This window comes from Arvicola amphibius, chromosome 2 (assembly GCF_903992535.2).
Source record: "Arvicola amphibius chromosome 2, mArvAmp1.2, whole genome shotgun sequence".
NCBI classification, from domain to species: Eukaryota; Metazoa; Chordata; class Mammalia; order Rodentia; family Cricetidae; genus Arvicola; species Arvicola amphibius.
This window is the reverse complement of record NC_052048.2, coordinates 136,054,210-136,067,854: the sequence shown is the minus strand read 5'-3', so window position 1 is coordinate 136,067,854 and position 13,645 is coordinate 136,054,210. Positions and strand designations below refer to the sequence as shown.

Sequence of the window (13,645 nt, the reverse complement as noted above, 5' to 3'; positions counted from 1 at the left end):
GAAACAAACAAATATGTAATCTGTTATTACTATTTTATTTATACATGTTCTGGACACCAATATTAGTTTCAAAAAGAAAGAAAAACCACCTTTTCTATCAAAATTTTATCCTTCCACCACTGCCACTGTCATCTACAGAGCCGGAAGCTCAGATCCAAATCCACAGCTTTGGAACCCTCTTTGTTCACCAGCCACCTTTGCCTGGGGAGTTCCTTCTTCTATCACCCATCCTTCAATTCCATATCCACAGGCCTACCTCCAGATCCATGTTCTTTGAATCTGCTTTGTTTGCAAGACAACTTTGACTACTGAGACATTCCTTTCCTCTCCAGTCCTTCTCTCTACCTGATGCCATCTCTACACACATACGCCACACTCTAGTCCTGGCACTTTAAGGAGGCACTTTGCCTGGTCTGGTTAAACAGCTTATCCACCAACCTTACCTGGCTTAGCTATAAACACATAGCTTCTGCACTAGCCCAATCTAAGGCACGACAGATTTTCACTCAGACATTCAACCAAAGAAAGATGACCACATGCCCAGGTCAAATCATAAAAAAAAAAAAAACCCTTATCAATGTCCAAGACAGTATTACATTAAACAAACCCAGTAGACCCATAAAAGTTTTCTTCAAATGACAACCACCACCTAGATGAACATCAGGGCACCGATTTTAGAAAGACAAACATAAACATCATCAAAGAATTAAGGGAATTTAAAGGAGACATGAACAAATACTTTACTGACTGACTGCAAGAAGATAAAAATAAATACCCAAGTGATGTCCAAGAAAACATAAGTGCACACCTGAATAAAATTATGAAGATAATTAAAGATTTGAAAACAAAATTCAATAAAGAAATAGAAATACTGAAGAGAAAAAAGATGAATGAAGACAGAATTGAGAAAACTTAATATTCCAACTAGAAATCTCAGTAAAAAGTTTTACAAGTAGGATGAATTGGGCAGAAGATAGAATATCAGCACTAAAAGGCAGAACAGAAGATAATTACTAAATAAGTGGAGAATATGAAAAAATTAGAAAGAACAGAAAAGGAACAGGCAGGAAATGTGAGACAAGAAGATCAAACCTTCAAATTATAGGCATAGATGAGGGATACAGACAGGAAAAGAAGTTAAATTATATCTGTTTGCATATGACATGACATTATATATAAGAGATCCAAAAAATTCCACAAGAAAACTTCTAGAACAACCAACAAGTTCAGATAGCATCAAAGACAATAACATGTCTTGAGATAAACTTCAGGACATATTACAGAGCTATAGTAATAAAAGCATTATGGTACTGATATAAAAACAGACATGTAGGCCAATGAAACAAAATAGAAAACTCTAACATGAGTACATGATACTACATTCATCTGATATTTACGAAAAGCATCATCAACAAATGATGCTAGGATAATTGGATGCCACATGCTGAAGAACAAATTTAGTTGCATATTTACCCCTGCTCAAAAATTATTTGCAAATGGGTCAAAGACCTCGCTTTGAAACCTGAAATGCTAAAACCACTAGAAGAAAACATAGCCAAGATATAAGTGCAGGAAAGGATTTTCTGAATAGGATTCCATTTTCTCACAGATTTAGACCAACAATTAACACATAGAAACTCATAAAATTAAAAAGCTTCTTCTATAAAGCTAAAGAAACAATCAATCAAATAAAAAACAGAATGGAAGGGAATTTTTAAAAAGCTTCTTCTATAAAGCTAAAGAAACAATCAATCAAATAAGAAACAGAATGGAAGGGAATTTTTATCAGTTACATATCTGATAAAGGATTAACATCCAGAATATACAAAGAACTCAAAAAAAAAGAGTGCGGTAAACAAATAACCAATTAAGAAATGGGTAGAAATTGTCTTAGTTAGGTTTTTTATTGCTGTGAAGAGACACCATGACCAGAGCATGCAATTATATAGGAAAACATTTAATTAAGCTGGCAGAGGTTTAGTCCATTATCATCATGGTGGGACATGGCAGCATGCAGGCAGACATGGTGTTGGAGAAGGAAATGAAAATTCTACATCTTGATCCAAAGGCAACAGGAAGTAAACTGAACTAGGCGTATCTTGAGCATAGGCGACCTTAAAGCCTGTCCCCATAGTGACACACTTCCCCCAAGAAGACCTCACCTCTCAATAGTGTAACTCCCTATGAGCTTTTAAGGGCCAATTAGACTTAAACTACTACAGGGATCTAAACATAAAGTTCTCAATAGAAGAAAGTAAAATGTCTATGAAATACCTCAAAATATGTTCATCATCCTTCACAATTAGTAAAATGCAAATTAAAACAACACTGAGATTTCATCTCACCCCAGTCAAAATGGATAAGATAAACAAAACAACTGTCAGCAAATACTAGAGAGGCTGTGGGGAAAGAGGATATTTATTCACCATTTATCAGAATGCAAATTGGTGTAGCCGCTGGAATCAGCATGGAGAATGGTCAAAAAAGAACTAAAAATAAATCTATAATATGATCCAGCTACACCAGTCTTTGGCAGATGTCCAAAAGTATCAGCATCCTACTCCGCAGTTATTTACTTGCCCAGCACTGTTCATAGCCATCCTATTTACAACAGCAAGGAAATGGAAGCAGCCTAATGTCCTTCAGCAAATGAATGCAGCATCTCTACATTTGTTGAATGCTATTTAGTTGTAAAGAAAAATGAAATCACGAAATTGAAGTTAAGTAGATGGACCTAGAAAAGTTTATATTGGATGAGATAACCCAGACCTAGAAAGACAAGCATTGCATGTTTTCTCTCATCTGTGATACCTAGTTCCAAAGCTTCAGATGAAAGTATATAATATGGAGTTACCACAGAAGCCAGGAGAGTAAAAGGGACCATGGGGATGCTGAAAGGGCAATAGCAGGATTCAGATGATATTAAAGGGGAAATAGAAAGATGAGGAGGGGACCAAAACTAGAAGGGAGGTCAATACAGAAGGAGAAAGAGGAATAAATAGCACTAAGGTTGTTTGACAAAGTCTCATGGAATTATTTTATATTTTGTGTGTGCTCTGTGCACACACACACACACACACAGAGAGAGAGAGAGAGAGAGAGAGAGAGAGAGAGAGAGAGAGAGAGAGAGAGAGAGAGAGAGAGAGAGAGAGAGAGAAGGAGGGAGGGAGGAAGGGAGGGAGGGAGAGAGGGAGGGGGAGGGAGGAGGGAGGGAAGGGGAGAGGGAGAGAGAGAGAGAGAGCAAGTTATGACACTTGGGCAAACAATGAGCCCTGTAAGAACACAAACTTTCCAAAAATCTCAGTACTAGCCACAAAAACCTCCTCTCATGTGGTTGATCAGGATCATCCAGATGACTCTCCAAATACAGGTTATTGCTGTTGCTCTTGGATACCTCTCAGAGGTTGAATTTAAGTTCCTATTGCTGGATACAGCACACACTTAGGACACAGGACTTAGATTATTCCAGGCTGGATCTGACCTGAAAGCCTATTTCCTGCAGTCTAGCTTTCACAGTCCCAGAAAGTACTATGAAGCTGCCAAGGAATGGAAGCATTAAACAGTCCTACCCAGCTTGTGACACCTATGAACCCCAACAACGACCATAATGGCAAGGTACAATAGTAACACTCACATATTGATGATAACCAACATCGGTTTAAGTGGATTGGAGGCATACTTAACATGAGAAAAATCATGTCTGTTCATAGATGTCTACCCAGCTACCTGTAATTAGATCGTGGGTCATAGAACAGAATGTACTACTTGCCATTTGATAATTCCTTGACTAAATTCTAAATCCTGTTTATACGTAAGGTAAGTGTTGCTATCAACACTCATCAAAGAAACTCTTCTTTACAAAAAATACAGACTCTCCATGGAAAACCACAACTGTAACAATGCAAAGATCAATGGTTAGTAGGGTGCGTAGCCCCAATAGACAAATCTGCAGCACAGTTCCTGCATCTCTGGCTCAGGGGGCATTACAGAAAAGGTAAGAAAAGTCTGTAAGTGTCAGAAATCCAGGAAGTCTGCAGTATGATTGCCTCTTTTAGAACTGGCTACATTAACAAGACCTGAATAATTATAATATTCATAGCTATGCCAACCCAGAGAGGGGAGAAGCTCATGTGGCCCCACTCTTAGACAAAACTTCAGGCAACCTAATAACTTCTGAGAGAAGGAGAACTGGTATCTCTCAAGAATAAGTTCTCAGCCTAATACAACATTATTGGCCATGAAACCATATACATACAAACAACAAAAATGGACCTAGCAGGTTGTATTTATACATTTGTACATATGTATATATATACTTAAATATGTAATAATAATAATCAAAGAAAAAGAGACTATTAATTTGAGAGTGGGATGGAACATGGGAGGAGTTGAAGGGAAGTGACTAGTAGGTGCTGGAGGGAAGAAGGGAAAGGAGTTGAAATAATTATATTTTAATTAAAAATATAAAAATAATATTTTTTCTCTGTCAAGCCAGGCTCCTTAAGAAATATAATAATATATCTAGAGTATAATGAAATGCCAAGAAGAAAAAAATGAAACAATAAAAGTTTATATATCAATAATTGCAAGGTAAAGTTGCTTAAAAATACTGAATTTTGTCTTCAACAAAGAACATGCAATAGGTGTTTGATGTTTTAACTATACAGATATTTGATAAGAGGCTGGGTTCTAAGTAACTGGACCAAAAGCATGAATGGGTCCAGATATTTTCCTTCTTATAACATAATTTAATTTTTTTTTTTTTTTTGGTTTTTCGAGACAGGGTTTCTCTGTAGCTTTGGAGCCTGTCCTGGAACTAGCTCTTGTAGACCAGGCTGGTCTCGAACTCACAGAGATCCGCCTGTCTCTGCCTCCCGAGTGCTGGGATTAAAGGCGTGCGCCACCGCCGCCCGGCTCATAATTTAATTTTTAAATCCATTAATCTTCCATCATATAACACACACACACACACACACACACACACACATATATATATATATATGTATATATATATACAGTGTATATTCATCATGGTTATAAACTTGCAAGGCACAAATTCTACAAGGGAAAATCAATGGGTGCCACACACCACCTTCTGCTACATAATCTACCATTGTTTTAGTCTAAAATTATATTCGCAATGCATTGATCTGTGGTGGGTGTTAGTTCCAAGAGAATTGATGGCTCTGATTCACCATGACTCATCAGTGCTAGGGCCATGAGTAAGCACAGGCCCTGTGTTTCCCTGATCCTAAGAGGGAAGTCCATCACTAAAATAAGCAGAGATTTTGCAAGTCTCCATCTGCCCCCTTCTCACTCACATTCTTATTGGTCCACAGAAATTAGAAATTAGAAATTTTAATTAGAAAGCAACAGCGATGCATACAAATAAAAATGTTTAGGCAACACAGTCAAGTAGAATCTCATTAGTGAAGCACTGTCCTGGAGCATGGCAAACACCTGAAATAACATAGCAACTGTCCCCTCCATTCACTGGCAGGGACATGGGAATTGTTAAGACTTTAGATAAAGTACTTGGGAAAACAAGATTGCATAATGCTTTCAAGAACAACCATTCCATGCTTCTTTATGCTAAAGCACAGTGTTTAGTTACTGCCAGTTTGTTTAATTAGGCCAAAGTAGCTTCCGTGGACAAATGGCTAAGGGAATAGGACATTAATCAGAACATGTGCTGTCATAATGAGTTATCTTAATTGGGACCCAGAGAACTCCAGATGTTTGGTTGCTTTGCACTCATGGAAAACAACCCACAAGGATGCTGGATTCTTATGCTAAAGGCAATTCATTTATCTGAGAAATAAGTTTATTTTTTTGTTCAATGCATAGAAATCTACAGCAAGATACTTTCCCAAAGCAAGAAATAGTGTTACCCTCTGAGGAGGATACACATACTTCCCTCCTGTAACATATATTTGTGTGTGTATGTATGTGATAGATGCTAGATAGAGATAGATAGAGATAGATAGATAGATAGATAGATAGATAGATAGATAGATAGATAGATATGCATAGATAGAGAGATGAGATTATATATGGATGAGCTTAGCTACTTGTGGAAAATAACCTCAGAATGTTTTTGAGGAATGTGCAAAAGTGCAGAGTACTGGAAATAAGCTGAGCAATGAAGGTAGTAAGAACTAATTTTAAACTAATTAGGAAGGACTCCAGGTCCCAGCTACAGCAATGCCAACTTGGTTATGGGAGAAAAGGTGGGGAAACCGCAAGAGTTCCCAGACTTTTGTCATTTTGGCCTGCTATTTTCGTTATACTATATATATGCTATAGAACTGGTAGGATAAGAAGGTAGATTATTAAATCTATTTTTAAAACAAAATAGCAACTACTTAGTTTTAAATATTTTACATTGATTTGGAATTTGTATATCGATACAAATTTAAGGTTATTTTTGTTAGAACATACTGTGCATACATTTCTACTGTTGTTTAAGTCATATCTAACAATTTAATGTAAATTTCTAGTCCCTGAAAGTTATTATTACAAACTATTTAGGATAGTAAAGAAATGCTGGTCTGTAGTTAGTCACTTATTACAATCAAACTTGTAATCATGTTAGGTATGTTTTCAAAGTCAGAGATATATTTTAGGTAGACATGTAGGAGGTCTTCAAACACTTCAGAGATCTACAGAAAATGACATATAAGATATGTTAATAACATAGGTTCTTTTTTATAACAAGGCATGTCTACTCCTGAAAGCACCAATTTACTTCAGAAAAGACAATCAGCATAGATGAAACTCCATATGGAGTTTACTCTTTTTTGTAGTAAAAGTAAGCCACTAGGCAAGATAATACCCTTGCCTCAACTGTTGACAGTATGCAGTCTAAACTGGACAAGCAGAACACAAAAGAAAGTGAGTGTTGAACTTTGCCAAGACAAGGTAGGAAAGTCTTTCAGAATATCCTGCTTCACAGAAAAGTTTACCAGATATGTTAGGCCTAAAATCTGAAGATGAATGATCCAACATTGCAGAGGAACTGTGGGTGACTTCCAGGTAACCAGCTGTTTCTATCATGTCTCACATTTTTTGGAAGTTGCTTACTTACACTTCCTGCTTACTCAGGTAATATTATTTCCTTCTCAGGTCTATGATGAAGTTGAAGACTTTATAGTTATAGTTGGTCTTCGTTACAAGAAGCAGAAAAGAAATTCACTAAAGAAATGTAAAGTGTTTAAGGTTGAGAGACATGAAAAGATAATTCTGAGTTGGTAATGCAAGTTAGGATAAAAAGTGAATTAGGTACAACACTTTGGACTTGCCAAAATAGATAATGGAATATTTTCTCTGAACTTGTCAAATATTTATGGACTAGACATTGTTGATGTGTTTATCTCCTGTACATATTGTGTAAGTTATTATACTCATTATATATACTTTTTCTTATATCAGTTATAGTTATAACATTTTTATATTTTGACAAAAAGGGGAAATGTGATATTCTGTTTCTGTTCTAAAAAGAAAAAGGCTTGCCTAGAGATCAGAATGCAGCATTAGCCACTAGTTAATGACAGAGGTCAGACAGTGGTGGCACATACCTTTAATACCAGCATTTGGGAGGAGGAAAGAGGAAGCAATGACTGGGCAGAGAGAGGCAGTGATAAGGATGGGCAGACAGGAGCCTGGCCCTTTCTAACTGAGAAGCTGATGAGGTAACAGGTGGTTATGGCTTGCTCTTTTGTGTCTCTGATCTTTCAACATTTACCCTGATATCTGAATCTGAGTTTTTATTATTAAGTCCAACTAGAATGATTTGAAGACACATTTATAGAATACAGAGTTTGTAACAATATGGTGAAGAAGACTTCTCAGGAGAATCAAAACATTTGAGAACATCTGCTTAAAGACAGCAGAGTTTCCGAGATTAAGAACCAAGAAAACAATTAAGAACAACTAGAAGAACATAGCAGCACATCTGTCTGTAAAGGAGACCAGAAGGATGCTGCAGGGCAATCTCGTTGCCAGGACACTAGCCACATAATAGGGCCCAGTCTCACTCTTCCTAGCAGGAGCACTCCAAAGACAGACACCAGGATACTCCAGTGGGTCTCAAAAGTAAGGATGGAAAGAAAGTCACTGAGAACCTCCATCAACTCCCCCTGGCTATCAAATACAATCTAATGTTATTTCTGTATTTTAAGTCAGCCTAAGTACTGATTTATATATTCCCTTCAATTAATTCTCTAAGTAGAGGGTTTTAATGACCAAAGGAAAGCATAAGACAAAATTATAAAATTCCTTTCCACTTCATCCTACCAAGAAGTGGCTTTAGTCTTGGTAAGGATTTTGAATGAAAATAGCATCAAGTCTCCAGAGCTTAATGCTCTAAGTCTTGCTGATTCCAAGGCAGCAATGAAGGATATGTTTTCCTACAAGCTTATAAGCACGAAGCATAGTGGTTCCCCTTTGAGTCAGTTGCAGGTTGGTGTCATAGGTGAATGACAGGCATAGGTGAATGAGAGGGCAGGGCGTGTCAGTGTTCACTGCAGCCAGTTCATTGTATCAATTCATGAACAGGATCAAGAATTACGTTCACAAAACAATCACCTTTTCTGCTTATTTGTTCCTGAGAACCTAGAACGTATTTAATCACTGCACCAATCAATTTAATTCTTAAAAAAAAAAACTTGGGAATAATTCAGTTTAAGGACACAGTTAAAATAAGGCTTTATGAAGATGATCAAATTTAGCTCACAATGCACTTGTAAAGGAATCATGCCAGTTCTTTAAAAAAGCAACAAAGTGAAGATTGGGAGGCAGCCCATTGTTAAGACCCTTGGCTAGCATGCACAGGCCCTGGTTTGCTCCTCAGCAATGAAGATGACAATGATGACGATGATTATGATGCTGATGCTGCCTATGATGTTTAAGTTTCCATGTTAAAAATTAGGGGCTTGATTTGATTCTAGGCTTTCATGCTGTAGGAACTCAAATGGTGGAGCATGGTCAGTTGTTAAATGCATGATGGGACAGGTGTCTGAGTGCTGACTTTAAGGAGATACTGTTCCTCAACAGAGCAACTTCTGGCCTGGGTTGCCTTGACTTGGTCTGATGATACTTGACAAAGGGCCTGTGGTATTTGAACAATGTTTCTTATTGGGAGTATAGCTAAGAAATCACCATTTTGTATTGCATTTTATTTCTGCACAATTCACTACCCTGTCACAATTATTCAAGGAGCGCTCACTCAGTAGGCGAGCAGTTCTGGTTGCACGAGCAAGCTGGTAAGAAATTACCAGTGTGAGTTCCCTAGGTATTATATGATAACACACCTGGAGCGAGTTTTCTGACTGCTTCTAAAACAAGCAGTTTAAATATAATGTTTTACATATGAAAGTAAAGATAGGTGCCATTATGGCTACAGCAAGAGTGGTTGATACCTTCCCTCAATCTTATTTTTATTATTTTATGTGTATGGCTGTTTTGCCTGCATAGACATGTACATGACACGTCTATGCAGTACCTGAAGATGCCAGAAGAGATTAAATGCCTTATCCCTGGATCTGGAATTGCATATGGATGTGATTCAATATGCAGGTGCTGGAAATCAAAGCCTGGTCTTCTGGAAGAGCAACAAATGGTCTTAACTGCTTAGCTATTATTTCAGATTCCATTTATTATTTTTGAAACTTTGTTTCACGTATCCCAGGATGGTTCTGAACCCAAGGATGACCTTGAACTTCTTTTATTTCATTTTTTTTCAAAATATATTTTTACTTATTTTTTTGAGAACTTCATGTGAGTATACAATGTGGTTTGAGCAAATCCATTCCTAAAACCTTTTAATAGGTATTAAAATTGTCACCCTCAAATTTCTTTTTATTCCTCAATTTGATTACCCAGCATTTGTTCTTCAAAGATATTCTATCCAAACTATTTATCATACATCTTATTGAATAGGATACCATCAGGGAGATAAGATGCAAAGTGAATATGGTGCCCCTCACAAAAACTACTTCCTAAAAGTCTGCTTTACTTCCATATCATGCCCATGCATGAAGAGGTGATGAGGAAGGAGGCGAGGTTACAGGTGAAACAATGAAATTTGTATAACAGATGAGAGTAGATGGCACCATCTAGAAGTCCCAGGTGGGGAGGGTAATGTAATGGCCACTCCCAGCTTCTAGATGAGTGCAAAGTTGTTGATGTAAAGTTAAAGCTGTACCCATAGAATCCATTGCATAACAGGCCCATTCACGACACTGCAGGCTCACTGATTAAATGCCTTGTACTGTAGGCACATTTCTAACACTGTAGGCCCGTTCATTCATGAAGTTGCTGCAAGCTCATTCGTGATGCACATTGTACTGCAGACTCTTGTGACTGTAGGCTCATTCCCTTCGATCCTCCATTCTCACTGTCTTTAGGATTTGTTCTTGCTTGTGAAAACTGGAGTCTAAGAAAGCACATTTTGATTCCCAGCCTAGCACTGAACAGATTCTCATGTTTCTTTTCTTTTTTCTTTTAGCAAAAGTAATAACTTATTCAAGATAAGAAATGTAAAAACTGAAAACATTAAACATAGCCTATTTATGTTGTGCCATTGGTGGCTGCAAGGTCATGGATGAGCAATGTGTGTTTGTCTACTGAACTGCGGCCAGCAAGTCTAGAATCAGGTTTTTTATGAAGTCTGCTATAGAGAACATCAGGAAGGAAGAGGAGACGTACAGAAAACATTTGTGATGAGACAGTACACTGGAGAGGAAGACACAGCGGGCATTTGTGACTTGCTGCCGAGAGAGGCTAGTGCTCTTTAACGCAGTGAGGCCTCATTCAGGGTAGAATGTGAGAACACATTAACAGCCCTGCTCCGCTCCTGGCACAAGGCTAACACGTTTGCCGCCGTCAAACACTCTACGGAAACCGTGATGAGAATGACACTCTTACCATCTGTTTTCTTTGAATCATTTCCGGTGCTGGAGTGATCCTTCTTGTCTGCCTTGTTTTTCCCGTCTTTCAAGTCACCTGCAAACAATAAGCGCGACAAACTGAGTGTGTGCAGCTGAGGAGCTAGAAACGCTTCCAACCTGTCAGGGTGAGACAGCACAGAGGCGTGAGGGAGCACATACCCTGGTATCAGTATCATCTGTGGCCACGTGATAGGCGCTGAAAATCAGATGACAGAAATGAAAACTAAAATATCCACTCAAACAAGGTTGTACTTACATCGAAGCTATTTTTTCTGAGAAAGACAATTCAGTTCTGTTGTTAGGCTGTGAAGTAAGGGAAAACCTGGAATACATGTAAGCTATACTAGTTAATAGCTAGCTAGCTATGTTAACTAACAGTTAGGTTTCTTATCTGCAGAATGGGAATAATAATGTCTACTGTGCATACCGGATGGTGGGCAGATGCACCTGAGCCATTTAAGTGCTAAATGTAACACACGTTGTACTGCTCCAAGGCAGTGGTCCCTATCCTAAGATAGAGCTGCCTGTGTTATTCGAATTAATGGGCTTGTCAAACTATCATTTTCCAAAGTCAAAAGTACTATTCTCACAAAGGTGAGCAAACATATGTAAAGAATGTACATAACTCATCGATGAGAGAAAGAGAACAAAATGATCCTAAGGACAACCAAGGAAGTGGGTATCTACAGGCTCCATAGAAGTAAACAAGGCTGGGATATAATAGACAAAGTGTTGATAACCAAAGGATAATGCACATGACCTTCAGGCAATCTTCTGTACAAGTCAGAATCTCTTCTCTACCAAATAACTGTACCATTGTGAATCAAGTACCAAAAAGCAAATTTAAGCACACCTGTATTCACCAAAACTATGGGTCAGCAAGCTATGGTCCAATCTGGTAGGCCACCCACTACAGTCAACGACATGTTACTGACACTCGGCAGGTGAATTACCCATATCTACCTAATGTCTGTGGTGGTTTCTTTTTGCAACAAAATAGTTGAATGTGTGTGGCCGAGACAGACAGCTTACGAATATTGCCCATGTGGCCTGCTACAGAACAAGGAGTTACCCCTTGTTGAGAATAGCCATCCTCGGTGATCTGCTTCATAATTGGAGTAACATTGATGAGAACGGAGGGGTGCCTTGTACCAGCCTCATTCCCAAGTCTTTGATACTTTTCTTACTAGTTTTACTACTGGCACCTTTTTTTTTTTTTCTCACCAGCATACAGCCAGGAATACCTTATTACTCAAATTCTACGTAATCACAGCATCAATAAGATCCTGGTTTGCAACGAGCTGAGGTGGCAGGATAAATACGAGTGAAGAAGTTCATGCTTTTCAGTGTGTGCTGTAGTGTGCCAGGTGCTTGGCACATAATCACTGCATTGACATCTTAAACAACCCCAGTGTGAAGAATCCACAGTGGAGAACGCATCACAGACTCCTTCAGTAAGTCAGTGAGCTACCAACTCACCTAGTGCTGGAGGATGCTTTCCACATGGAGACATCCCTAGGCAGCACTGTAGCCAGAAGAGCAAAAGCTGCCCCAGGGGATCGCCACTAGCACATATTTCAGACATAACTCTGGCCTCACCGTCTACCCTAGCCTTACATCTGCATCTTCCACCTGACAGCGACTATCCATCTGTCTGAAGCTGCCTGTCAGAAGATGTTTTTGAATAAGGACCAATGATGCTTCTATAAAGTGATCATGTGCTTGAGCTGATCTACAGGGAGTTGGCCCCAGGCAAGTATCAACACTTTCAGGGAAGGAATAACAGGACACATGAATGGGTCCGGTTCCAGAGGCCCAGCTCTCCCCTACTGTGTCTGCAGCCTTTCTGTGGCTCTCACACTTTAGATTTCAGGCTCTCCAGTGCTGTTTTCATCTTACAGGTCTTTTCCTTAGCTAGGAAGAAATGGTAACAGTAGGATAACTTGAGGCTATTTTTGGCTGTGATATATTCTATAGAATATATAGAATCCTTTCAACACCTACATCAGGGCTGGAAACTAGACCTCATGACTCCACTGCCTGCTTTTGTGTGATCCACACAGTAAGACTGACTTTTATACCTACAGTTGATTAAAAATGAGCATGCGACATGAATATTAGGCTGTATTCAAATTCCATTGTACACAATAAAATCCTACTTGGCTACAACCTCACTTATGTGCTCATGAACTGTCCTTAGCTGAGGATGATGTTGAGTAGCTGTGATGCAGAGTACACGGGCTGTGAGGTCCCAGGGATTTAGCATCTGGCCCATTATAGAAAGCTTGTACCATCCCTGTCTTCTGCACAGTGGCAGGGCTTGGCCTTCCTCTGATCCCCACCTCTTCCTAACAGTACTGGGCTTGGCAGATAGTAACCAAGAGTTGGCTATAGAACAGAGAATGGGGATTCCCAAAAGCCAAGGATTTCTACTCGATGAGTGCTTAAGTCTTTTAATATCAGAGTTTTAACTTTCCCATCTGTAACACGGACTATGTTTACATTAGAATCTATATGCATACCTGTGTGAATGTGTATGTACATGCATGTACATGGATGCACATGTGTGCACACACCTGTGGAGGCCAGAACTTAGCCTTGTGTATCTTTCAAACACTATCAACCTTGTGTTTTGAGGCAGAGTCTCTCACTGGTTTGGCTACCATGATTATTACTCACAAGAGGTTGGGGCTCTC

At 38.7% G+C, this 13,645-nt stretch overlaps 1 protein-coding gene across 2 annotated transcripts in view; it reads right to left on the bottom strand.

The window, feature by feature from the left end:
• Pde1c (phosphodiesterase 1C) overlaps positions 1-13,645 on the bottom strand; it is a 446,197-nt gene that overhangs the window by 46,406 nt on the left and 386,146 nt on the right. For both annotated transcript variants that reach the window (XM_038319212.1, XM_038319213.1), the window contains one exon: positions 10,927-11,004. In XM_038319212.1, the coding sequence (XP_038175140.1) occupies positions 10,927-11,004 (78 nt within the window). The remainder of the gene's footprint in view (positions 1-10,926; positions 11,005-13,645) is intronic.